Raw genomic sequence first — 23,397 nt, 5'->3', positions numbered from 1 at the left:
GTGCATTGCTGTACCTGTTGCAGCATTTCCCTAGTGGTGTAAAAGGTATTTGACAGTGTGGAGTGGTACTGAAAACAGATATTGAAACAGGGAACTTTGAAGCAGAGATTCACATTCTCTGGAAGGGACAGATATTATTTTCACCATATATTCTGATTACTCTCCTTAACCTAACACTGATTGCTTTCTCCATCAGGTAAGTCTATAAGGCCCCATATGGGGAGAAAATTTCTGATAGCAGAGGGCTCTTTATTTTAACAGACAAAAGCATAATAATATGCAGCAACCGGAAACAAAGGGCAAAGATTTAATAGTGAGGATAATTAGCCACTGGAACAGGAAACCTAGAAAGATGATGGATTCTCCATCATTTGAAGTCTTTAAATCAAGATTGGGTGTCTTTCTAAATCATATGTTCTGGGTCAATTACACTTTAAGGGCTTGATGCAGGAATCGCTTGGTGAAATTCTAAGGCCTGTGTAATGCAGGAAGTCAGACTAGATGATTTAATGGTCCCTATGGCCTTCATAACTATTAATCTAGCCGGCATCACCTCTGCTTTATCTTGGGTGAGCCTCAACCGGCTTGCCCTCATCCATGTCACAGTCTAAACCACACCCCAGGAAAAACACCTGACTGAGTGGTCTGTTTTGGGGAGATATAAACCTATGACTGAGTGTTCTCAAGACTCTGCACCCCATGCCTCCTCCCTCTCCCTCCTCATGGCTTCAAACACTTGGGAGTGTCCTTGGGTAGAATGCTCAACATTCACTTCTGGTGTCTGTCCAAGAGATAAGAACAAAGCCACTTTAGAGAAACTCCTTGCAAGATCCGCGGGTAACGGCAGCCAACAGGAGCATTCGATCAATACCAGTATTGACACTTGGTTTTCTTCCATCACAGTCAACCAATGAAACAATTCAGCGCTGTTCCCCATATCCTCACTCCTTCTGTCTTCTTGCTCTATCCACTACAGATCTTCTGTCAACCAAGGTGACCCCAGAGCAAAAAACTGGGAAAGAGGACAATTAGGGAGGCAGCAGATCAAAACGAAGTACAAAATTTGATTATAGTGATTGTGATAAATGAAGCGGGGGGGGCGGGCGGGGGAGAGTTCCCTTTTATGGACACCCAGCCAGCCAGTTAGCTATAAAATCCCTGTTACTAGCTGTTCTCTACTTGCTTTACCTGTAAAGGGTTAAAGTCCACAGGTAAAGGGAGGGAGTGGGCACCTGTAGCGGGGCAGTTACCCTGCTCCTAGGGAAAAAGGACAGGCTGATTGGAAAGGGCAGCCACAGCTGTGGCCACACCCAGTCAGGCCACAGCTGACCCTGATGTAAGGGCTAAGGGAGGAGCTGGGTCAGTCTCACTCCAAGGTGGGAGTGAGAAGGACCTAGCTGCCTGGGAAAGACAGGGTACCCGAAGCAGAGCAGTGCTGGGGAAGGGCAGACAGAGCTGGGGAGCTCTGGCCTGGCGAGTTTCCAGGCTGAGGCCTTGCTGAGGGCCAAAAGGAGGTACTGGGGCTGCAGGGAGACAGCTGGGTCAAGAAGGGCAGCAGGTCCAATCCCCTTGCCAGTGATGAGTGGCCATTACAGACTGCAGTTTACCCCAGAGAATGGGGGCTAGATGCTGACTGGCAGTAGCCACTGAGGCAAGGTGGGCATAGAGGGTTGGGGGTTCCCTTGGGAGGGGACACCCAGAGCGTGGGGATTGCTGTGGGGCAGAACCCCAGGGAAAGGGGCACCGGCGTCCATGAGGGACACAGGGCCTGAGGCAGGAGAGACACCGGCCAGCAGGAGGTGCTCCGAGTGCTGGAATTGAGCTAATACCCGAGGTAACCAGCAGGAGGCGCCACACTGTTGACTCAGCAATCTGCTATAGCATCTGACCAAAAGAGCCAATGGGAAGGCTAGAACTTTTTTAAATTTGGAAAAAAAGTTCCCTTTGTGTCTGTTGTTGTTCTCTGGAGAGAGGGGACTGAGCAGGACAGGGCTGGAGCTATGCTGTAAAAAGCTTTAAAACCAGGTATGAAAAAGCATCAAATCATACCTCAGCCCTACTCATTTGAAACTCCAGATATGTAAGAAAACCAGGGAATGTCTAGGAAGACGTGATTAGGGTTATTTCTTTTATTTCTTATTGGCTTGTGGACTCCTCTGTGCTAACCCCAGATGCTTTTGTTTGCTTGTAACCGTTAAGCTGAACCTCAAAAGAGCTATCTTGATGCTTAATTTTTGTAATTATTTTTTTAAGATCTAGCAAAAAGCCTAAGTTCCAGGTGTATTTTCTTTCTTTTTGTTTTTAAAAAAATTTACCTTTTTTTTTTAAGAATAGGATTGAATTTTTGGTGTCCTAAGAGGTTTGTGCACAGGTTTTTAATTAGCTGGTGGTAACGGCTGATTTCTTCGCTTTCCTTTCTCAGCTCTTCCCCGGAGGGAGAGTGGGGGGAGGTGAAAGGGCTTGAGGGTACCCCACAGGAAGGAATTCCCAAGTACGTCTTCCTGGGTTCCAAGGAGTTTTGCATTTGGGTGGTGGCAGCATCTACCCATCCAAGGTCAGAGTGAAGCTGTAACCGTGGGAGTTTAATGCAAGCTTGGAGTGACCAGTATTAATTTTTAGAATCCTTGCAGGCCCCCACCTTCTGCACTGGAAGTGCCAGAGTGGGGAATCTGCCTTGACAGTGATATATCTATATCTATATAGTTGACTATGCAAGGTATATTATCACAGAGTTGTTTGAAAAATGCTAATTATTTTTTCATGGGAAATTTAGAAAATATATTCATATTTTAAAGAAAATTCTCTCAAAAATGTTCCCTTTTTTATTGAAAACCCAAAGCTGTTTTCAGTTTAGGCTAAAAATTATTGCTATTCAAAAACAGAGACCCAAAATGTGTTACTTAATTAAAAGCAGACAGAAAAAAGAGGAATTGTACCAAACCATGAACATTTTTACTAAACAACAAACTAAAAAAACCTTTTTGACTGAAAACGCCAAAATTTTAACTACAAAACTGACAGAAAAGTGAAAACTTTTACTGAAAACTGAACATTTTTACTGATGGACAAATAACAAATATTACCAATTCTTTTCTCCATTGGGAAAAAATCCAGGAAATGTAGACAGTTATGAAAATGTTCATTTGAATGAAAAGCTGTTCTTCATCGAAAATATGTCCTGATGAAAATGTTTCCACAACCTCTAATAATTAGTAATGGAAGAGTTTGCAATGACTACCCAAACACAGCTGTTTGGCATGGGCATGATAAAGGAAGACTTCCCTGTAGCTGAAAAGGTGAAGGTGTACAGTTTTCTCTCTGCTGGCGCTGAAGAAGTTAACTAGGTTGGGCCCATGTTGATGAAGCAGGTGATGAACTGGGAACAGTGAAGCTCCGCCCCTCCACTGCTGCACAGCCACTCAGATGTGTCCCTGCCCCGTGGCCACCCTGGATATAAATCAGCACTGACCCCATGCAGCCCTCAGTCTTTACAGACCTTCCTCCAGTGCCTGCGACTGCCTACCAAGCACCTCCTCATTCTCCACCGGCGTCGTCAAGATGTCCGTCATCTCCGTCAATAAGAAGTACAGGAGTTCCCCCCACAATTTCAGCAGCCAATCCTATGCCTTCACTGGCCACTCCAGAACGAGCCCTGTGACTTATGCCATCTCCAGCCCAGGTGGCAGCAAATTCAGAGGAGCCAGGAGCCCCTTGGGGCTGGGGATGAGTGGTGGGGTCGGCATTGAGGGTACTCTCGCAGCAGTGAACTTCAACCGGAGCCTGATGAGTCCCATCGGGATTGGGCTTGACCCAGAGATCCAGCGCGTGAAAGCTGAGGAGAAGGAGCAGATCAAGACTCTCAACAATAAATTTGCCCACTTTATCAACAAGGTAAGCCTTGGGTGGTCTAATGCCAAGCGTCCTCTCTTTGACAGATGGATCTGTGTTGTGAACAGCTCTGTCGCCCTCCTTTCCTATACTTTTTACCTCATAAGAACAGGAGAGACCAGAGAAAACTGTGATTTATACAGCCCAACGGGCAGTGGTGGCAAGTTGCTAATATCTTGGTAGCTGTTGTCAGTGGAATAAGTAAAGGCAATAAAGAGGGTTTAATCATTGTGCGACCTGTAGGGAATTGATATGGTACAAAAGATAAACAGCCTGAAGAGCTGTCACAGCCAATGCCAGAACCTAGCTAGGCCTTATCTGTTGCTCCAAAGGTTACACTAAATGGGACGCTTTCAAGCAGACCTACCCATTGTCACAATTGCTGTCGATATTTTCAAAAGCGACTAGACTAAGGCATTTCAAGTTGAGCACCCCAAAACTGACTAAAGAGACTTGAGTTCCAGAGGTGGGCACTCGGTGATTTTGGATAAAATCAACCCCCTTTAAGGGGTCTTAAGTTGGACACCCAAAATCACTATTCAGGCTTAGGTCTTCTAAGCAGATTTGGGCAAGATCAAGACTTTATAGGACTCCACTTGGGAAGCAAAAGAGGGTTCCCCGAACTAGTCGATACGTCTTTTGGTCCATGCTTGGAGTAATCAATGAGCATCCTACAATAAAGGCCAACCTTCTTTAATGCTTCTTTCTTATTGCTCCCTGTGACGCAGTAGGGAGCGGGGTGGATTGACTTGGGACTATCTGCATGGGGGATGGGAGAGCAGGGGATGACTTTAGGTGAGGGATGGTACCTGAACCTGTAACCTGAGCCAGGAAGGGGGGTGGGGCGAGTTGACACCTTTGCCCAGGAAACTGGCAAAGGGAGAGGGGGAGAGAAGGGGGGGGGGGAAGAGAGCCTGCGGGAGAGGTTTTTGGTTTCAGTTTTGGGCTGGCTGGGAAGAGGCAGGGAACCCCAAGTCTGGGGTCTAAGATCCTCGCCCTCCAGAGGGACCTGGCTGAGGGTCCTGGTTGTACCTACAAGCCCTACTTGGGACTGTGTTCGTGTCATCTAATAAACCTTCTGTTTTCCTGGCTGGCTGAGAGTCACGGTGAATCGCAGGAAGTGGGGGGTGCAGGGCCCTGACTCCCCCACACTCTGTGACACTCCCACAGCCCGATGACCGTATTGGCCATTAGTTCTCTAAATTCTCTCTCTCTTAGGGGTTAGAAGATCCCTGAGGGGCAGATTATACCCCCATCTGCCCATTGTGGGGTTTCTTGCATCTTCCTCTGAAGTATCTGGTACTGGCCAGTCTTAGAGATGGGATACTGGACTGCACGGCTGTGGGTCTGATCCAGTCTGGGAATTCTAAGTGTGGGGATAGTCTTATTCTGGAAAAATGCTGAGTTTTCCACGAGGACCAAGTGTTTTCTCCAAGTCGATCTGTCTTGTAGCCATCTGTGGAAGGGAGTGAGGTTTGTCCTATTGCAATAATACTACTTCCTGAAGCGGAGAAAGATTAGTACATAGGGTATTCGTAGGAACAGGTTCTCCTCCCAGGGAGTTATGGGTTAGCATTGAGGAGATAAATTATCCTTTGTGGCTAAAGAATAAGGAGATGGGCCCAGTTCTCTGGTGTCAGAGTCATAGACTTTAAGGCCAGAAGTCAGACGGATCAAAAGTCTCCTACGATCGGTTAATGAGACTGTCAAGAGGGTCATTTTTGCTCTTAATTTGTTTTTAAAGGCAGTGTCTGTTTCAGCACAGTTTAATGCAGGGGCGCTGACTTTCTAATGTGCTGGGGGGGAATGCTCCACCCCAGGCCCTGCCCCCACTCCTCCCCTTCCCCAAGGCCCCACCCCCGCCTTGCCTCTTCCCACCCTGCCCTGCCTCTTCCAACCCCGTTCCGCCCCCTCCCCCAAGTGCGCCCCCCCTCACTCCTTCCCCCTCCCCCCAGCACCTCCTGCACGCTGTGGAACAGCTGATCGTGGGAGGTGCTGGGAGGGAGGGAGGGGGAGGAGCCAGTTGGTGGGGCTGCTGGCAGACGGGAGGTGCTGGGGGGGGGGAGGGGGAGGCGCTGACCTATGGGGCTGCCAAGGGTGCTGGAAAGCCCTTTTCTCAGCTTGCGTGCAGATTCCCCGTCTCATGGACACAGCACAAACCATTCTGTCGGGGCATGTGTCAATATCTGGGCGCTGAGAAATTGTGAAACTGAAACTGTGACCGTGAAGACGAGTTGGCGCAGCTTGAATAAAAATGGGAAGCTTGTGGCACAAGGAAAATGTACTTGTGGCTGGAGTTGGTTGAATGCTATTCTTCTTTCTATTACAATAAAACCTTCAAGATCAGGGCCCTAGCGTGTCAGGTGCTGTACACACTAGAGCTGAGAGAAATTTTGTTGCAAAAAGATTCAAGTTCAGTGACCCCAAAACATTTGGTTAATTCATGTTGATTTCACGGAATGGTTTGTTTAAAAACGTAACAAAACAATTTAAAAAAAATGGGTACAAGACGACTTGATGTTTCTGTTTGAAATGACATTTTGTTGCAAAATGTCCTTTAGTTTTATTTACATTTTTAAAAAATGTTTACAAATGGTCAAAAACATGTTAATTTTGTAGAAATGAGACTTCGTGTTCGATCCAAAATGAACATTTTTTTGACTTTTCGATTAGCCAAAAATTTCCATCTGACCCCAAAGTAATTTTTCCCCGACTCTTGGAAATTGATAATGAACCAGAAAAAAAATCATTTGCCCCGTTCTAGTACAGACACACAGCAAGAGATAATGCCCACCCCAACCCAGGGTTGTGAGTTCAATCCTTGAGGGGGCCATTTAGGGATCTGGGGCAAAAATCTGTCTGGGGATTGGTCCTGCTTTGAGCAGGGGGTTGGACTAGATACCTCCTGAGGTCCCTTCCAACCCTGAGATTCTATGATTCTATGAGCTTACAATCTAAATAAAAGACAGACAGAGGTCGGAAGGAGACACACAGAGGGGAGGTGACTTGCCCAAGCTTACCCAGGTACCAGCTGTCCACAGTCCTAAGCCAGTTGCTCCATCTACTAGAGCATGCTGGCTCTTGTAAATCACCAGTTATATTTACACCCATTTTAATCATGCTTTTTTCCGCTGCTGAAGTGAAGCAAAGAGGCTTTAAGAACAGGAGTACTTGTGGCACCTTAGACTAACTTCTTCGAAGTGGGCTGTAGTCCATGAAAGCTTACGCTCTAATAAATTTGTTAGTCTCTAAGGTGCCACAAGTACTCCTGTTCTTTTTGCGGATACAGACTAACATGGCTGCTGCTCTGAAAAGAGTCTTTAGTACAGCTGAAAAGTCTGGCCTAAGGTCTCCCATGTGCATAGTCACACCAGTCTGAGGACGCAAACTCCTTATCTCCCCAGGTTCGCACCCTGGAGCAGGAGAACCAGGTGTTGAAGACTAAGTGGAACATCCTGCGGGGCCAGAAAACGGGGCCCAGTAACATGGAAAAAATGTTGAAGGTGTATATCAACAGCTTGCAGAAGCAGCTGGAGGACCTGGGGCAACAGAGGGTTAAGCTGGAATCCGATCAGGGCAACATGCAGGACCTTGTGGAAGAGTTCAAGAGAAAGTGAGTCCAAATGATGAAACAGCCAATGGGGACTTTCTCACCACACTGAAAGGATTGGGTAGAGCAGGGGTGGAGGGGAGGGATAGCTCAGTGGTTTGAGCATTAGCCTGCTTAACCCAGGGTTGTGAGTTCAATCCTTGAGGGGGCCACTTAGGGTTCTAGGGCAAAATCAGTACTTGGTCTTGCTAGTGGAGGCAGGGGACTGGACTCAAAGAATCTTCAGAGTTCTTTCCAGCTCTATGAGATAGATATATCTCTACATATTTTATTTATTCCAGGCTAGGGTCCTTTGCACATCCAGGCCTGTATCCATCAGCTATGGAAGAAGGAGGGCCTAAAGCAGAGGTGGGCAAAAATATGGCCTGCGGGCCACATCTGGCCTGCGGGACCGTCCTGCCCGGCCCTTGAGCTCCCGGCTGGGGAGGCTAGGCCCTGGCCCCTCCCCTGCTGTCCCCCCACCCCCACAGCCTCAGCTCGCCGTGCTGCCAGCACTCTGGGCGGCGGGGGTGCGAGCTCCTGCCGGGCAGCGCAGCGGTGTGGCTGGCTCCGGCTGGGTGGCGCGTCTGCCAGTCCTGGTGCTCTGAGCGGCATGGTAAGGTGGTGGTGGTGGTGGGTTGGATAAGGGGCAGGAGGTCCTGGAGTGCAATCAGGGTACAGGGAGCAGGAGGCAGTTGGATGGGGCAGAGGTTCAGGGGAGGGGGCGGTCAGGGAACGGGGGGTCTGGATAGGCATGGGAGTCCTAGGGGGCCTGTCAGGAGGCATGGGTGTGGATAGGGGTCAGGGCATTCAGGGGAGAGGGAGCGGGGGGGTTGAATAGGGGGTGGGGTCCCAGGGGGGTGGTTAGGGGTGGGGGGTCTCAGGATGGGGGGTCAGGGGACAAGGAGTGTGGGGGGGATGGGATGGGTTGGGAGTTCTGAGGGGGGCAGTCAGGGGGCGGATAGGGGCCAGGGGCCAGGCTGTTTGGGGAGGCACAGCCTTCCCTACCTGGCCCTCCATACAGTTTCAGAACCCCGATGTGGCCCTCAGGCCAAAAAGTTTGTCCACCCCTGGTCTAAAGGCAAAACCTCTAATGGGATATTGCCACCTTCAAAGCATTAGTAAATGAATACAGCCTGGGTGCGAGCATCGTTCTTAGCTTTCCTCTTCCCATGAACATGACTTTTCAGATGAACTTGGTCCATTATATCAATGGGCAAAATTGCAGTGTGGTCAGCGTCTCCAGGCTCAGTGGGGTAGGGGATCCTTTGCGCATAGTCACCTCAAGTCTATCCCAATAGAACCGGGAGAATATTTTTGTTTGAAACCAGATTCGGGGAAAATGCAGCTTTGGCAACAACTCAACGTGTTGAGAATTCGTGTTGGTTTTGCTGAATTTTCCTTTGAAACACAATGTCAAAACGTAAATAAAAGCCCAGTCAAGGCGAAAGGTTTCGTTTTGGGTCCACTGGAACATTCCATTGGACCCAAAATTAGGGTGACCAGGTGTCCCGCTTTTATAGGGACAGTCCTGATTGTGGGGTCTTTTTCTTATATAGGCTCTTATTACCCCCCACCCCCTGTCCCGATTTTTCACACTTGCTGTCTGGTCACCCTACCCAAAATGACATTATTTTAACTTTTACTGTTTGATTCTCCAGAAATTCTGAACATTTTCCTTTTCTGTTTACCTGAAATGATTCCCCCCCCCCCTTGATTTTTCGGCACTGTTAGTGAACTGAAAACTGTATCATTTGCACAGTTCTAATTCTCCCCTCCATCATCTCTCTCAGCCAGAGGCGCCGACGTTCCAATGAGCTGGCAACTCAACCCCCACTCTGCCCCAGGCCCCACCCCCACTCCAACCCTTCCCCCGCCCCCGCCCCGCCTCTTCCTGCCCCCTTCTTCCCCCTCATCTGAGCACGCCCCGCCCTCGCTCCTTCCCCGCCCCCCAGTGCCTTGTGTACACCTCGGAACTGCACAGCACAGCTGATTGCAATGCTGGGAGGGAGGGGAGGCCTTGGGAGGGAGAGGCGCTGATCAGTGGGGCGGCTGACGGGTGGGATGTGGGGGGTGCTGGGAGGATGAGGAGGAGCTGATTGGGCGGGGCTGAGCACCCACCATGTTTTCCCCCCGTGGGTGCTCCAGCCCGGGAGCACCCCCGGAGTCAGCACCTATGCTATACCAATGCACAACCAGACTAACTCCATCGCGCCCTTGGTGGGTTTAAATCAGGTCCAGTATATCAAAGCCGGTCCATATTTATATCCCCATGGTGCTTACAGGCTCCAACTCTGATCATGGCCCTATTGTGCTGGGGGCTGCTCAGACACATCGTGACATACAGTCCCTGCCCTGAAAAGCTCACGGTGTAAACAGAGAAAAGGCGGGAGGGGAAACGACTTGTCCAAGATCACACAGCAGGGCAGTGGCGAAGACAAGAATAGAACCAAGCTCTCTTGAGTCCCAGTGCAGTGCAGTGCCCTACTCACTAGGCAATACCACCTCTCTCTTTTGCAAAGTCACAAAGTTGACTTTTAGGTCAGCTGCAACAGCAAGGGCCTGATAGTCACAGGCGGGGAACACCCACAGCGCCCACTGACTTCAGCTGAGGTTTTGGATGCTCTGCAGAACATCCTCTGATGGTCCCCACATCTCTGTAGCTTCCATAAGAGAATTAACTCCCAGCCACTCATACGCACCCTGCTTCCCTCCCTCCTGCTCACAGGTACGAAGAAGAAATCAACAACCGGAGTGAGAGGGAGAACCAATTTGTTCTGACTAAGAAGGTGAGTCCATGCTACTTCCAACTGGGTTTAGCGCTAGGCATCGGGCATTATTATTTAATTATTATTGGTATTGTGGGAGTGCCTGGGAGGCCCCGTCATGGACGAGGACTCTATTGTGCTAAGCGCTGTACAAACACGGAACAAAAAGATGGCCTCCTACCTCCAAAGAACTTCCAACCTTAGTAAACCGGGTTGGAGTCTGACTCACGGGTTCCTGGACTCTTTTCTCAGGATGTGGACGAGGCTTACATCAAGAAGCAGGAACTGGAAGTCAAGTTGCAAAGTCTGACCGACGAAATCAACTTCCTGATGGAGCTTTATGCCAAGGCAAGTGACTTTTCTCTCCCTTGTCTACACTTTGCGGCAGCACACAAGGTACAGGCTGCGTCCACACTGGGGTGTGTGGCTACATGCGGCAGTGAAGGGCTCTAGCAGGGGGAGGCAGTGGGACATGCTAACAGTGTAGATGGGGGACGCACTGCATGGAAGCGTAGAGAGCTGTGCAGGGTACATGCCCAAAAGTTCTGGGGTGCCTTTACCTGCCTAAGCAGTGCCTCACCATCTATACTGCTATTTATACCCATGCTAGGGGTGTGTGCAGTGTCTGTAAGTGTAGACGTCGTCTTAGATTACTACTACAGTTCTACATTTCCTGGTGAATTCCATTAAGTAACACTGAGTTCCTGTAATGAAAGATCCTCCCATTCTAGAGAGCCAGAGGTGTTGTCTTTTTTTAAAGGGGCAGACCTGCCTCCACGGTTCACTTTACTCTTTCAAACTAGCTGCAAAATTCCAGGCCAGATTTGAAGCCCCACAATGGTCAGGAGCTATTTGGGGTTTGTTCAGGGCCCACAACTGGAATATATAGTCATCAATTAATTCTTACAAAACTCCTCTGTCGTAAGTGTCATGACTCTCATTCTACAGACAGGAGAACTGAGACAGAATGACTCACCCAAGGCCACTTGGCATGAAAGTGGCGGAGATGGGATCAGAACTCAGGAGCTCCTCCGCTCAGCCCCTTAAGGGGTCATCTAGACTGCAAAAAAACCCTGCCACAGCAAGCGTGCGAGTCCGGATCTACAGACTTGGGCTCACAGAGTTCACTCTATGGCGCTAAAAATAGCCGTATAGACATTTCCATCGAGGCTGGAGTGCAGGTTCTGAAAGCCGGCGAGGGGTTTGTGTCTCAGACCTTGAGCTCTAGCCGGAGTGGGAACGTCTACACGGCTATTTTATAGCACTGTAGCATGAGCCTGAGTCTATAGCCCCAGGCTCTGACACTTGCTGCCATGGGTCTTTTTTTGCAGTGTAGACATACCCTAAGACACTAGGCATATAGGGACTTCCATACTCCAATAGACTTGAGTTCCATCTAATCCACTATCCTGTTTCTAACAGTAGCCGGCACCAGCTGCTTTGGTGTAAGAAAAACAGAATTAGCAGATGTGGAATAATCTACCTCCATGTTAGGGCTCATCCTGACCTCTGACAGACAGAGATTGGCTTCACACCTGAACCATGAGGTGTTAAATCCCTCCCTAAATTTGTCAGCGTTAACTGTTATAACTTTAGGTATTCTTCTCATCCCTATAAATGTCCCATCCCTTTTTGAATCTTGCGACGTTCTTGGCCTCACTGACTTCCTGTGGCAGTGAGTTCCACAGGTGAACAATGTGCTGTGTGGAAAAAGTATTTTCTAGTCTCTATTTTGAATTTGCCACCCTTTAATTTTATGGAACGTACCCTCGTTCTTGTGTAAGGAGACCCCGATCTCCCTTCTCTAGACATTCGTTATTGTATATACTTTTATTGTGTCCCCTCTTATTCGTCTCGTCTTGGAAGATAAACCATCCCAATTTTGTCAATCTCTCTTCATAAGAGTTTCTCCAGCCCCTAAATCATACTTCTCACCCTTCCCTGAACCCCTCTAATTCTGCAATATCCTTTTTGGAGGTGGGTTGACCAGTGGTGCACGCAGGGTCCAGAAGAGGCTGCAGCATTGATTTATATCAGCCTGGGGAGTGAGTTTCCCTGGGAGCTGGCTGCAGGGCTTATGGGATGCAGTTCAGTTCTCTGTCCTTCGCTGTAACGAATGAGGGTTTTCTTCCTCGCGTAGGAGCTGCGCGAACTGCAGGCCGACGTAGAGATGTCCAACAACCCCGTGGTCATATCCATGTACAGCAGTCCCAAGCTAGACGTGGACAGCATCATTGCGGAGGCCAGAGTGCAGTATGAGAAGATGGCTGAGAACAGCCGAGAGGAAGCTGAGAACAAGTATCGGATCACGGTGAGTGAGGCCCGTCTCTGCCCTGAGAGGCTGCTGTTTAGAAGGACAGAGTAGTGTGTGAGGCCTTGTCCATGTGAGAGAGAAGTGCCAATATGGAACTGGGCAAGCCAGGGCCCTAGACACCCCCTCAGAAGACAGCTTCTTGGTTCCTTTGCCCTGTGGCTTCATCCCTTGCTTGGGGTGGTGCTGACAGTAGGGATCCACCACCTAAGAACCACTTCTTTCTGCCACTCCTAGTCAGATGGGCTGCGGCCTTCCTCCTCCCTGACCTACTGTCGTCAAGCAGGCAGGGTCTATACTGGGTTTTGTGTGCAAGGCCATCACCGAAGAGCCTCTGTGACAGGCCTTTCCTGCCACCCCAGCTGAAGGTCTTGTGTGTGGGGGGTTCCCCTCAGCCACCTGACTGAACCCTCTGAGAGCGCAGTGGAGTTAGGGGCCTGCCACAAAGAGGGGGAAACTTGGCCTCGCTCCATTGGGCCCCCTGATTTAGGGGGTTGGGAGAAACTGTTCCCCCATCTTCCTTGGATGACCAAGGAGCAGTGCTGGAAGATAAGGCTGTTTCCTCCCCACCCAGGACAGTGGCTGCATAGATGACAATTCTGAGGGGAACCCTAATGTGTACTGGGCCCAACTCTGCAGCCTTGCTGGTAGTGAAGGGACACGACATAGCTAACATGAGGTTCTTTACTAAGGCCGTGGCTCTCACTGGCTCCCAGAGCCTTGCTTCTCTATATCCTGGTCTGGACTCAGCGTCTCCTTCTCTCTTCCCCCCTACGCAGTACGAGCAGATCCAGGAGAAAGCGGGCCAGCACGGGGAAGAGCTCCGTGCAGCCAAGGCCGAGATCAACGAGCTGAACTGGAGGATCCAACGGATCCGAGCGGAGATTGCGGCCCTGAAAGAACAGGTCAGCGAGGAAACAGCTGGGGATTCGCATGTGGAGGGAGGGGGCCAAATCCAGCCTTCGGGGGGGAGCTCTGCTGAAGTCATTGGGTGCCCACAGGGCCAGATTTTCCGAGAGCTCAGCGCACTGGGTGCATAGAATCATAGAAATGTAGGCCTGGAAAGGTCATCTCGTCCAGCCCCGTGCTGAGACAGGACCAGTGTCCGAGTTTCTCTCTAACGACAGTCGGGCTCGGGGACCCAGTCACAATGTGATTCTATTCTGTAGTGTGGGCAGGATGTTAATTGTGTTCTGAACGTGACCAGTGCATGCATTGGTTGGGAATGCAGTCACCGTCCTATCTATCTCTTCAGGGGTGACTTGATTACAGTCTATAAGTACCTACCTGGGGAAAGGGGATAAAGTGGATTGTGGAAATTATCGTGGTATCTCCCTCCTAGCCATTGCAGGCAAAGTTCTGGCACGGATCGTTGCAACCCGCCTTCTGCCCCGTCAGAAGAAATCTTACCGGAGTCACAGTGGTTTCTGACCATGTTGTGGAACTGTGGATAAGATCCTCACAGCACGGCAGCTGCAAGAAAAGTATTGAGAGCAAAACCGACCACTGTACATGGCTTCTATTGATCTAACTGAAGACTTTGATTCAGTTAATGCCGTGCCCTCTGGACTGTACTTTCTAAGAGCGGATGTCCTGATAAATCCATCAATGTCCTAAAATTGCTTCACGATACCATGAAAGCGATTGTTCTGAGCAGCACTGGCTCCCGGAGCGAACCTTTCAAAGTTCAAACAGGGCCGTATCATCGCTCCAACCATGTTTGCGGGTTTTATTGCCCTCATTCTTTACCTAATTGCTGGGGAGTTTACAGCTGGCGTTGAAATCATTTACAGAATGGACGGGAAACTGTTCAGGCTTAGCAGGCTGAAAGCTAAGAGTAAGATCTCCACAACATCTATTGTGGAACGTCAGTATGCCGATAACAACGCAATCTTTGCCCACGCTGAGAAAGATCTTCAAACTATCTTGAATGCGTTTGCCGATGCTTACGCATGTCTTGGTTTCACTCTTACTATCAAGAAGACTAAAGTGCTCTATCAGGCCTCTCCAAATGAGGTATTACATGCCCCATCTATCAAAATCAGTGGAGTGGCACTGGAGAATGTTGATCATTTTCTCTACCTTGGAAGTCATCTTTCATCCAAGGCAGATATTGATGCAGTAATCCAACATCGCCTGAGCTGTGCCAACGTAGCTTTTTCTCATTTACAGCACAGGGTTTTTGAAGATCACGACATTCGAACAGACACCAAGCTTCTTGTTTATCAAGCTGTTATTTCCCAACACTGTTGTATGGGTCCGAAACTTGGACGACCTATAGACACCACTTGAAAGTCCTTGAGAGACACCATCAACGCTGCCTACGTAAGATTCTGAAGATCAAGTGGGATCCCAGAACACCAATATTAGTGTTCTGGAAGAGGCAAAGACCACTTGTTACAGGGTGGCACAAGTTTCCTTCTCCTTGTTCCTGAGCCCTGTGCTTGGGCTGGCCAAAGAAAGGGTCGCAGACGCCTCTTGCAGGTGCTTCACCCGGGTTTTTTTATTTACAGTGGTGGTACAGTCCCAATTTCCCCCAACACCTGTCCCCGCACCGACCCCTCACTGGTGTCCTCTGACCTTTAAGGCTTGTATCAGCCGGCAGAGACAAAGCCTGAACCCTCCTATCTTCCTGTCTGGCTTCCCCCTCCCTGAGCTTTCCCCTGGGTTTATAGCCTTCCCAGTCATCAACCCAGTTGATTCCACTAGGCTCAACAGATCACCCTGAGCTTGCCCTCATTAGGGCCTGCAGCTGGGCTCCCCGCTAAGGGTCTTAGCCCATACACCCGGCCACCCTACGGGGAAACAGGGGGAAGCCGGCTCTTTAGCAGGGCACCCAAAGGTTTTATACCTCTGCCCTGCGACATCACCAGTATCGAAGCAATGATCATCCGTCAGCAATTCCACTGGACTGGTCACATTGTCTGGATGCCAGATCATCGCCTCCCAAAACAGGTCCTGTTCTCTCAGCTGAAAGAAGGGCACTGTAATGTGGGTGGAAATGGAAGCATTATAAGGACTTGCTGAAGGACAACCTAAAAAAATGTAATATTGACATTGACACTTGGAAGACACTTGCCCAGGATCGCTTAAAATGGAGTGAAGTCCTACGTGATGGTCCCCTGCAGTTTGAACTTGCTCGCCGACAAGCTGAAGAGGACAAGAGGCGCAGGAGGAAGGAGAGACTGGCTTCCAGTCATGGTCAACAGCCTTCTGCTGAGCCTGAAAACATCTGCCCGCATTGTAATAGAACTTGTGGCTCAAGGATTGGCCTTATTAGCCACCTGAGGACCCATAACTCCCGTGGAAGATGATCATACTCGGTAACGAGCGATCGCCTTCATCATCACATGGGGGAACTAATATTTGATAATGGGCTCCTCAATCTAGCAGGCAAAAGCTAACAAGATCGAAAGGCTGGAAGTTGAAGCTAGACAAATTCAGACTGGAAATAAGGGGCAGATTTTGAACAGTGAGGGTAATTAACTATTGGAACGATTTGTGGTGGATTCTCCATCACTGGACACTTTAAAATCAAGATCAGATGGTTTTTCTAAAACATCTGCTCTAGTTCAAACAGGAAGTATGTTGGGGGAGTTCTATGGGCCATGTTACACAGGAGGGCAGACTAGCTGATCAAAATGGTCCTCTCTGGCTTTAGAATATTTGTCTCTCTGTCTCTCTCTGACCTGCAGTTCCACACTTTAGCCAGCCTCTCTCTGTGGTCTCTTTCTCTAAGTAGCAACTTTGCGATGTATCTCAGCCCCTTACAAACTTGGTTACGGTGCTGGACTGGGACTCAGGAGATCTGATTTAAATATCTGGTTCCCGCATTTTAAATATCAAAACAAAACATTTTGACTTTTTCTGTTGTTGTTTTATTGGTTTTCGTCTGAAGCGATTCAGTGAATGGATCCCCAAGTCACGAAATATTTCAGCTGATGTGAATTTGCATTTTGCAGTGAAAAATAAGCGTGGGATGAAAAATGTCACCCGTCTCTCATCTCCTCCTGATCTCTAATACTAGAGACTGGATTAAGCCCCGATACGTAAGCCTTAATACCCCTTCCAAAATGTGTGTTGTCAATTATAAGGGCCCTACCTCTCTTCCTGTGCTTACTTATTTTCTTGATGGGAAATTTCCACTTACGCAGTAACTAGCTCTCTTTGGAGATGCCCACACGATGGGTGAGTTGGCCTTAGAATGCCCCAGCTGATGTTTGCTGTAAGCTGCACCCTTTCCTCCATAGATAGCTCCAAAGAGACACCTACGTCTCAATGGTAACCTGTCAAATGTCTCTTTTGCAGAACGCCAAGCTGGAGGCGAACATTGTCCAGGCTGAGGAGCAAGGCAAGCTCGCCGTGGCGGATGCTACAGGGAAGCTGCAGAAGATGGAACATGCCCTGCAGAAGGCCAAGGAGGACATGGTGGTCCAGCTGCGGGAGTATCAGGCGCTGATGAACCTCAAACTGGCGCTGGATATCGAGATCGCCACCTACAGGAAGCTGCTGGAAGGAGAAGAGAGCAGGTGGGCTTTGGGAAGGGATGGCGTGTGTCATGATTGGATGACTCTCCCCCACACCCAACAATGGGAGAACCAATGAGAGAGCTGAGTACCATAGGCCAGCCCCCAGTGCCAGAAAGTTGGCTCCTATGTGGTGCACCTGTCTGTCTCTGAGCTAGGTGGATTAACCCTTTGATTGCTAACCTCTCTCTGGGAAAGAAGCTCAGGGTTTGGAAGGGGGGCGGGCGGCACACGATGTGATTGGATGCCTTCTCCTGGCGGGAGGGCCTATGAGAGAGACCAAATGAGCCCAGTGCTGATGCACTGGCCCGAACAGGCCAGTCCAGTGCTAGGTTCGTTTTGACCAAGGTTGCCACGTCATCGGAGGAGACGGGTTTGTGACTGGGCTGTTCAGATTAAGCTCCTCTAGGCTGCATCATGACAGCCTCTATTTCCAAGACTATCACGGGGCACCACAGGCCTCTGCTTTCACAGCTTTCTCCTTAACTCTGCCCTCAAATTTAGCTGAAGTTGCAGAAACAAGCAGATTGGAAATTAATTTTGCTGTGCGGGACAAAGTGGACGTTGTGTGTGTGTGTGTGTGTGTGTGTGTGTGTGTGTGTGTGTGTGTGTGTGTGTGTGTGTGTGTGTGTGTGTGGAGTATCTTTGGAGGAGCCACTTGGTCGGCCTGTAGATTTCTGCTTCTGTTTCAGGGGGACTCCCCCCACTAAACTGTACTTGACCCGTAATTATCTCTTAACCCGGGCTGCTGGTCCTTTAACTGCGGGTGCACAACAGCGTTGTGATGTGTGTGCAGGGCCGGCTCCAGCGTTTTTGCCGCCCCAAGCCATTCTTCGGCGGCAATTTGGCGGCCGGTCCTTCCCTCTGAGAGGGACTGAGGGACCCGCTGCCGAAGATCCGGACGTGCCGCCCCTTTCCGTTGGCCGCCCCAAGCACCTGTTTGCTGCGCTGGTGCCTGGAGCCGGCCCTGTGTGTGTGTAATTAGTCACACGCAGGGTGACCAGACAGCAAGCGTGAAAAATCAGGACAGGGGGTGGGGAGTACTAGGAACCTATATAAGAAAAAGACCCCAAAATCAGGACTGTCCCTATAAAATCGGGACATCTGGTCACCCTACGGCTTTCTATGGAGATCATTGTTCATGCAGAAGCGTGCCAGCCGCTTCCCAGCTGAGCACTGCCTCACGCCTCGCCTTACGCTGGTATGTCAGGCAGGCAGCCTCTGTCTGAGGCTGTGGTGAGTCAAGGGTGAAACGCCTTCCAGGGGAGTGAGTCATGGAATCACTGAGGTGCCAAATGGCTGGGCTCTAACTCGGGTCCTAGGAATCTGTATCCTTTACAAGCCAGCCTCATGCAGTGGATGAAATGGAGTAAAACTGCTGGGATCTCCTGGGTTCTAGTCCCAGGTTTGCTGCTGGCTCCCTGTGGGCTTAGGGCAGGTCAATTAACCTCTCGTTAGCAACATAAGGATAGCGATCCCGTAAGAAATATTTCTACCTACGGCTTCACTGTGATTGCTATGCAGCGTGCTAATTCTCTGCTCAAAACTTCTTGGGGAGAGCCCCGATCCTTCTGCTTCACAATACAGGCCCTTATTGACTGAGCCAAAGGAGAATCTCTGTTAGCTGCTAGCAGTATGGGGCTCGTGACACACAGATGAACTGTTCTGAGTCTGTGTTGACAGTGGCTTGCACGCACAGCACTAACTGTGTCCTTCTCTGCACCCCACCGGCACTAAGCTTTGTCACTCTTCTGCTTCGCAGGTTGGATTCCAGTATGCAAAACCTGAGCATTCTGACCAAGACAACCGGCTATACCAGTAAATATATTTCACTGGGGGCACCGGGGCGGAGTTGGGCAGCCCATAGAGCCGGGGCAAAATCCCGCCAGCATAGCGGTGCTGGACTTTACTAGCCAGTGGGAGTTTGGCGCATGCAGGGAGAGCAGAATTTGAGAGATGGCTTCTGTCACGTGGGTCAGAGAGCAGCAATTTGCCCCTTGTGATTCACTAAGGTCTTGATCCTGTGAGCTGCAGAACATACCCCACTGTCGACAATCACATCCGGTGCCATGGGCGTGGGAACTAGGGGAGCGGGGGGTGCTGCAGCACCCCCAGGTTTTGCACGGGGTCACAGCTGCCGGCCCTGTGCCTGTGGTCCCGGCTGCTGCTCCGTGTCCAGGATCCTGGCTGCCATCCAGGGTCCCGGCCATAGGCGCCGACTTCCCCTCTGCCTGGTGGGTGCTTGACCCCACCCCACCCCTGGCCCTGGCCCTGCCCCTGCCCCGCCCTCATTCCACCCCCTTCCCCCAAGTCCCCCCCACCACGCCTCTTCTCCACCTCCTCCCCTGAGCGCGCTGCATCCCCGCTCCTCCCTCTCCCTCCTGGAAAGTCCTAAGTGCTGCCAAACAGCTGTTAGGTGGCGAGGGGGCGGGAAGCACTGGGAGGGAGGGGTAGGGGTAGGAGCAGGGACACGACGTGCTCGGGGGCGGGGGGGGGAGAAGGAGGCGAGGGGCGGGAGCTTGGCTGCCAGTAGGTGCGGAGAACCCGCTAATTTTTCCCCGCGGGTGCTCCAGTCCCGGAGCACCTACGGAGCCCATGCCTGGGGTCCCAGCTGCCGCCCCGCACCTGGGGTCCTGGTTGCCGTCCCTGTGCTGGGGGCTCCATGCTGGCCCCACGCCCAGGGTCCTGGCTGCTGGCCACACGCCTGGGGGCAAGGGGGTTGGCATTCAGCACCCCGACTATTAAAAGTGTTCCAGCACCATTGTCCGGTGCCGGGACCGTCGGCTAGATTCTGACCTTTTCTGGCCTCGTGTTCGCTTAAACTCTCATTCCCGGGGCAAACAGGTTAATGACAATAAAGGTCAGTTTCACCCATGCCATCCCACTGGTGGGTGCTCCTTGTTCTCTGATTAACTAGAATGGGTCTGAGGTGTCGTCCATATTCACAGAGCTGGAAAGCTTGCCGGTAGCTGAAATTTCATATACCCATTTTTTTTTTCTGGCACAACACGGCCTTTTGACCAATGTGAACTTTTCCATGGAAAATTTCCATTCTTGCTGAAATTTTCTGGTTTATAGAAACTGAAAATTTTGGGTCAAGTTTTTGGAGTTTTGTAAAAAAAAATTCTTTTTTTTTTTTTTTTGGTTTCAGTTTTCCGTACATTTTGTTCGGTCGGTTTCGAAAACTGAACGTTTGTACCAAAATGTGGCTTTAGAAAAAGCAAACATTTCTGTGGTTTGGGTTGGTTTTGTTTTGTTTTGTCTTTTTCAATTGAAAAGCCTCAAAATGTTCCATGGGAAAGTCTGAAAAAAAATCATAAAAAGAAAAGATTTCCTAGAGTGCGTTTCAGTCTTGGTGTCGGTGGTCGGAATTGAACTGGGGACCTCCGGAGCTTACAGCATGAGCCTCTACCGCATGAGCTAAAAGACAACTGGCCATTAGCTAAGGCTGTAGAGCAAATTTATTCTATCTCTTTTTCTAAGTAGTCTCCATGCCACTAGATAGGCCAGAACACCACTGCCAGAAGGTGTGTGGGTTACATAAGCAAAGTAGAGCCTGTAGCAGAACAGACTGTCACCTTCTAGTGGCTGCTGATGTAACCAGTAAGCTGTGGGCAATGCATATAGACCACATATGGCCCATCCCTCTGACCTTGCATGGTCACTGGCCTGGCCTATGATCTGGGATGGTGGGTCTGTCTCTTACGGGTGCTGTCCTTGAGCATGCTTGATTCTTCCCCTCCTTAGCGCTGCCCTGATCGGTTGCTTTTGGGATGCAGGGTTGGAAGCTCGTCAGCTAATGCGTCCATCTCCCTCTTCTCTTCTAGGTGGGATGAGCACAAGATTCCCTGGCAAATTTGGCAGCTCGTAAGGGTTGGCGCTGCCCCCGGTTCCTCCCCCCTGGAAAGCTTGACTGAGAAAAATAAACCTGGGGATGGAAAATTGGTGTCCTGCTTCCTCCGGTGTCTTCTCAGATGGGTCTCTGATACATTAGTGCTGTGATACATGAAGGGGGGGAGGGGAGTAGCTCCCTTTGATGAACACCCAGCCAGCCAGTTAGCTGTGAAATCCCTCTTGGTCAGTTCTCTGCTTGCTTTACCTGTAAAGGGTTAACAAGCGCACAGGTAAAAGACAAGGAGTGGGCACCTGACCAAAAGAGCCAATGGGAAGGTAGAACTTTTTAAAATCGCCCTCTGTCTGTTGTTCTCTGGGCTGCAGGGACACAGGGCAGTGATGCTGTAAGCAGCTTTAAGCCGGGCTTGATTATAGATGATCAATTCATACCTCGAACCTACTTATCTGGAGCCTCAGATACGCACTAAATTTAGGGAATGTCTAAAATGATGCGATTTAGGGTTATTTCTTTTCTTTCTTATTGGCTTGTGGATTCCTCTGCGCTAACCCCAGATGCTTCTGTTTGCTTGTAACCTTTAAACTGAACCCCCCAAGCAAGCTATTGTGGGTGCTTGACTTTTGGAATTGCTCTTTTAAAATCTAGCAAAAGCCTAAGTCCCCGGTGTATTTTCTTTCTTTTTGTTTTTAATAAAATTTACCCTTTTTTAAGAACAGGATTGGATTTTTGGTGTCCTAAGAGGTTTGTGCACGTTTTTAATTAGCTGGTGGCAACAGCTGATTTCTTTCTCATCTCTTCCTGGGGGTGTGTGTGAAAGGGCTTGAGTAGGGTTACCATACGTCCCCTTTTTCCCGGACACGTCCGGCTTTTCGGCAGTCAAACCTCCGTCCGGGGGGAATTGCCAAAAAGCCGAACATGTCCGGGAAAATGGCGGCTCTGCTCCTCCCCGACTCTTCGGCTCTGTTTAAGAGCCGGGCTGCCCGAGCGCTACCGGCTTCGGGCAGCCCCCGTGCCTTCAGACCCTGCGCCCCCAGCCGGGCACTTCCCCGCCTGGGCTCCGGCGGCGCAGGGTCCGGAGGCACGGGGGCTGCCTGAAGCCGGTAGCGCTCGGGCAGCCCGGCTCTTAAACACAGCCGAAGAGTCGGGGAGGAGCAGAGCCCCCGCGGCTGGAGGCTCTGCTCCTCTTCAGCTCTGTTTAAGAGCCGGGCTGCCCGAGCGCTACCGGCTTCGGGCAGCCCCCGTGCCTCCGGACCCTGCGCCGCCGGAGCCCGGGCGGGGAAGGGCCTGGCCGGGAGCGCAGGGTCCGGAGGCATAGGGGCTGCCCAAAGCCCGAGCGCTACTGGCTTCACGGTTTGCCAGGCAGCCTCCAGACCCTGTGCCCCCGGCTGGGCGCTTCCCCTCCCGGGCTCCAGCTGCCCTTGGGAATCGCTGGCTGGGGGCGCAGGGTCTGGGGGCTGCCCGGCAAACCCTGAAGCCGGTAGCACTGGGGCAGCCCTTTCCCCCTGGCTGGGAGTGGGAGGGGGGGGGGGCGGAGTTAGGGCGGGGAAATGGGCGGGGCCAGGGCCCATGGAGGGTCCTTTTTTTTTATTTATGAGATATGGTAACCCTAGGCTTGAGGGTACCCCACGGGGAAGAATTCCCAAGTGCGCCTTCCTGGGTCCAAAGGTTTTTTTTTTTTTGCATTTGGGTGGTGGCAGCGTTTACCAAGCCAAGGCCAGAGAAAAGCTGTAACCTTGGGAGTGTAAAACAAGCCTGGAGTTGCAAGGCTTAATTTTTGGAATCCTTGTGGGCCCCCACTTATAGAATCATAGACTATCAAGGTTGGAAGGGACCTCAGGAGGCCATCTAGTTCAAACCCCCACTCAAGGCAGGGCCAATCCCCAGACAGATTTTCACCCTGATCCCTAAATGGCCCCCTCAAGGATTGAACTCACAACCCTGGGTTTAGCAGGCCAATGCTCAAACCACTGAGCTATCCCTCCTCTCTGAGCAGCTTTGGCAGTTTATATACTGGGGCACAGAAGCTGAGTAAATGTTTACCCCCCCCCATCCCATTCTCCAAATGGGTGAGAGATTCCCTGTCTTCCCTCGAAATACCCCCTCTCCTCCTGCTGTGCAAGGACGCTGGGTCTCACTCCAGAGCCTGTGCCGGCTCTTGTGGGTGGAGATGGTGCCCCTAGCTGGTTGCTCGGAGGCAGCTGGCCTCTTCTCACTTTTTGCACTTTGCACGGGGGAGTGAGTGTGAGCGAACGCGAGAAATGGTTCAAAATTCTGAGCCCAGCCACTGGCACAAAGAACAGCCCATGCTATCCACCCAGCTCCGCCATTGGGCAGAATCCAAAATGTTGGTGGAAAAAACTGTTTCAATTTTTAAAAAAAGTGCAAATAATTCAAGTAAAAACCCCGGTTGAAATGGAAACAGCTCGAACATTGCAAAGCTGCTGCAGCAAAGGTGGTGGCCC

At 50.5% G+C, this 23,397-nt stretch overlaps 1 protein-coding gene across 1 annotated transcript; it reads left to right on the top strand.

The window, feature by feature from the left end:
* The first annotated feature begins 1,352 nt into the window (after window positions 1-1,352).
* Window positions 1,353-21,645, top strand: LOC101939638 (keratin, type II cytoskeletal 8-like). The gene is made up of 9 exons (XM_005291954.4): window positions 1,353-3,891; window positions 7,293-7,501; window positions 10,206-10,266; window positions 10,498-10,593; window positions 12,386-12,556; window positions 13,336-13,461; window positions 16,865-17,085; window positions 18,845-18,900; window positions 20,910-21,645. Exons 1-9 carry the CDS (start codon window positions 3,559-3,561, stop codon window positions 20,951-20,953), a joined length of 1,317 nt encoding a protein of 438 aa, XP_005292011.2. The 5' UTR covers window positions 1,353-3,558; the 3' UTR covers window positions 20,954-21,645.
* Window positions 21,646-23,397: the final 1,752 nt, after the last annotated feature.

Source organism: Chrysemys picta, chromosome 22 (genome assembly GCF_011386835.1).
Source record: "Chrysemys picta bellii isolate R12L10 chromosome 22, ASM1138683v2, whole genome shotgun sequence".
NCBI classification, from domain to species: domain Eukaryota; kingdom Metazoa; phylum Chordata; order Testudines; family Emydidae; genus Chrysemys; species Chrysemys picta.
This window is presented reverse-complemented; position numbering and strand designations above follow the sequence as displayed.

What these genes read in the sequence shown, in the direction of transcription:
- LOC101939638 (XM_005291954.4), top strand. Translation starts at nt 3,559, where the DNA reads ATGTCCGTCATCTCCGTCAATAAGAAGTACAGGAGTTCCCCCCACAAT. An exon ending in TTGCCCACTTTATCAACAAG is followed by an intron (nt 3,892 to 7,292) that starts GTAAGCCTTGGG and finishes TTATCTCCCCAG; the next exon opens with GTTCGCACCCTGGAGCAGGA. An exon ending in TGATGGAGCTTTATGCCAAG is followed by an intron (nt 10,594 to 12,385) that starts GCAAGTGACTTT and finishes TTCCTCGCGTAG; the next exon opens with GAGCTGCGCGAACTGCAGGC.